This window comes from Leguminivora glycinivorella, chromosome 2 (genome assembly GCF_023078275.1).
Source record: "Leguminivora glycinivorella isolate SPB_JAAS2020 chromosome 2, LegGlyc_1.1, whole genome shotgun sequence".
Lineage (NCBI taxonomy): Eukaryota > Metazoa > Arthropoda > Insecta > Lepidoptera > Tortricidae > Leguminivora > Leguminivora glycinivorella.
The window spans coordinates 12224269-12227809 of record NC_062972.1 but is presented as its reverse complement, the minus strand read 5'-3'; the positions used below and the strand labels follow the sequence as shown (position 1 = coordinate 12227809).

General features: G+C 39.9%; 1 protein-coding gene across 1 annotated transcript; it reads right to left on the bottom strand.

The window, feature by feature from the left end:
- Positions 1-2353: 2353 nt before the first annotated feature.
- LOC125238324 (activity-regulated cytoskeleton associated protein 2-like) lies at positions 2354-3067 on the bottom strand. Its single transcript, XM_048145630.1, has one exon. The coding sequence runs from the start codon at positions 3065-3067 to the stop codon at positions 2354-2356; it is 714 nt and encodes a 237-aa protein (XP_048001587.1).
- Positions 3068-3541: the final 474 nt, after the last annotated feature.

The following is a 3541-nucleotide window of genomic DNA, read 5'->3' as shown; positions in this document are numbered from 1 at the left end:
AAATTTCGATTTTTGAGTATATTTACTATTTATTTGGCAACAACTCTCCTTTGCATTCCCTATTCTTATCTTTAAATGAACGATGAAATGGATTTACGATCACTATTTATAAACAACTCTCCTTTGCCGTTAGTTGTGTTGTGGAGCTAAATGGTTCGAATTCAGCAAACAATGGATCGGATTTACCGGTAGCTTAGAAAAAATCTTAACAAAAACACGAATCGGAGAAAACTAAGCGGGGATGAGAAAAGTCAAATAAAATAAAGAGAACCGTGAGTCAATATCCTCGAAGCATGCCCAAGGATAAACCACTAAGTTTTCGACTTTAACAGACCCGTTTCATTACCGCGAAAATAACTTTAAAGCTACTGGCATTGTATTCATATAACGCACTGCAAAATTTTAACCATTTTCATGAAATTTATTTAAAATGTGTAGGTACATAATATTAATTTTCAATAAATTGGAGTACCTATTTCTTAAAGTTATAGAAGAACTTGCGAGCCGATTTTTGAGTCTCACGCGTTCGAATTCAGAAAATTGTCACTGAAAATAATAAGCAAGAAGTCACCGTTTTCAACCGGTATTTTAGTGACAAAATCCCGTATACGAGATTCAAAAATTGCCCTCCAGGCCATCAGGAAACCGAGTAAAACAGTTATTTTTAAAGGGGCAAAGTTGTTGTTTAGTCGCTCTTTTAATATTAAGTGACAGTCAACCTTAAAGAAAAATACTTGCACCACACGAACATGAGGAAAGTACCTACTAACTTTGAAACATCAAACCAAATCCAAACCGCAGGCAGGCATGGTCGCGCGACAAGTGATAAAACATCAGGCCGTCCCTATCGCACTTACAAATAGTGGGCTTACGGTCTGACAGGCAAGCATGGTCGCGTGATAAATGACAAAATAAAATAAATAAATAAAACATCAGGCCGTAAGTATATCGATATCGTCAGTCAGTACTCATCATTTAACGCGCGACTATGCGCTTGCCTGCCTAGTCATATTCGAAAAGGTATGGTATGATCAATTTTCAAAATTTGAAAGCCTGTAAAAAAGTAAAAATTACATGAGGTTAGGTGTATTGCTAAACATTGCGTGCTTGTAAAAAATCACCTTGTATGATTGAAATCACCATTTCTATCATAGAATTTTCATTATCATACATATTTCCAGGATGTATTGTTTATGACTAATTAATAAATTCGGTTCTTGCATCTGTGGACGAAAATCAACAGATGGCAAACTTTGGCAGCCGAACCGTTAGGGAAATCTATGCCGGTAAAAACTGCCTTTTGGCTAACGAGTAATCGATAGCTGCAAAACGGGCTTGGTTCCTAACAACAAGTTAATATTGCAGGCATTGTTCTGACAATTCGAAGCCATTTAACACATGTTGAAATGGACATTCAGTTATTGGGATGCTCAGATAGGCATAACAATCTACTCCTTGTTAAAGTAGGTCTTATTAACGTAGATAACTCACATTCATTCATGTCGTTTTTGGTGTGAGTTATCCTATAAACTAAATCCTAACTATTGTTTGTAAATTTCGTTTTGAGCCTCTGATTCGAAGGATTGGTTCTCTCTCTTCTTCTTAGTCGGAACACTCTTGCCAGAATGGTCGCAGTCATCATTGTGGATCACAATGAGTGATTTTGATTATCGCATCAAGATACGGCGCCATTTGTCGCGGACTGCAACTTTCCGTGAAGGTACATTCGCATATTCGTAAGCCGAGCACTTACTAGTTGCGACCTTGATCTGGTCTGTCCATATTTGGTTATCTCTCTCTTATCTAGGATATTTTTTGAAAGGACTAAGTACAGTTTTTAAGTTTTAAACTTCAACCTCTAAGAAAAGATAGATGGAAAACAAACGAATTACTCGTACACTTGTTGAATTTAACTTTAATTTTGTATATGTACTTTTGCACTAGGTAGGGCACAAAATAAGCGTCTTGAGAAAAGTATGGTATTAAACTCTCATATTTCCCCATAAAAACTTTTATTACGAGAGTAATTAATTTGAAAGAATGCTAATTTTTCTTTTAATCGCTTCCTTAGCGCCACAACTTTTATCTACTTTGTTTGAATTACTTTCGCCTGAGCAGTTTGCGGCAAGTTCCCGAAACATTTTTTACTAAGTTATAGCACTTTTATTACAAAAAACCAAGTCACTCTTTAAAATGTTTAACCGTTTCAATGAACTTCGTAACACTTACACTTTCTGTAGATAAAAACTCTGAGGCGCTGTCTATTGAAACATCCTTGGCTTAATACTTGTTTTCGAACTTGTCCATACAATACAAATAATACAATACCTTGATAGGGATAGGGTATTTTACATTACATATGGATACACATATGATATATTAGTATTGTAGCGGACTTGCTCTCTGCGAACTTCTTTTTCCGACACACATCCACAGAGTGACCAATGTTCTTGCAATAGCTACAACGGATGCGGCCCTTTGCTGCTGGCTGGGGTTTTGTATCAAACAGTTCTTCCGCACTTTGGGCAGCCGTTAGAAGATCGTCAAAGCTCGTGACCATCTCTCGCAGTACTTTCTCCCTGATCTTCTTATGCAGTGATCCATGTACCATGTCGAGTTGGATACTCTCCGAGGGGCGCGGCGTAGGAAGCTGTGCAATTAAGTCCCTTTTTGTCGCGACGAAGGTTTCCGTTAACTCGTTGTCCTTCTGGTGAACACCCACGAGTTCCTGGTATATCATGGGCGCAGGTTTTTTGGGAGCAAAAGCCCTGTGCAACCGGCTTTTAAAGTCGTCCCAGGTGGACACGCTGTCTGCCACTCCATTCCACCAAACTGCAGCGTCGTCCTTTAGGATAAGCGGAAGGCTGTCAAGTGCATCGCCATCAGTCATCTTCTCGACGCGCTTAAAGCAGGATGCAGCAGTTAGGAATGTCTTCACACGCGTTACATCCCTCTCGCCGTCATATGTGAAGGTTGCCGTAGCGAATGATGTGGTGCGACGTGCAGTCTGAGCGGTTTGAGTTTGAGTTATGGCTCCGATCAGCTGTTGGAGCTGGGTGTCGGACATATTGACAGACATTTCTTCGTTAGCGTTCGCCTTGCCAACTGGCCTCTGCTTAATCTTTATAGATGTCACCCGCCCCGACTTCGTTACGACGTGTTCGCTTTTCGACGAAGTGCCCGCGTTGGACGCCAGATTGTAGTGTGGCGGGGTCGATGGGGCGAAAACAGAGAGAAGATGAGTAGCGAATATGTATTTATTTTAACTTTACGCAATACAAGGGGTTTCAAAAATAAGGCAACAAAATCGTGTACAGGGTAGGACCCACAAATGCGGGAGCAAACCACAAATACACTAAGCTAACCACAGGTTCGTTGAAAGTCAGTCTCCGAGCATCTCTAAGATAGAAAGTGCACAGAGAGCTGAAATCCACTTTAGTACCCTGTCGCCTTGTAGTCTTTATCAACGAACAAAATATTCACTCACATACTTAACTAAATTATGTTGCACTATCTCGAGTGGTCGAGTCGCCCTACGAAA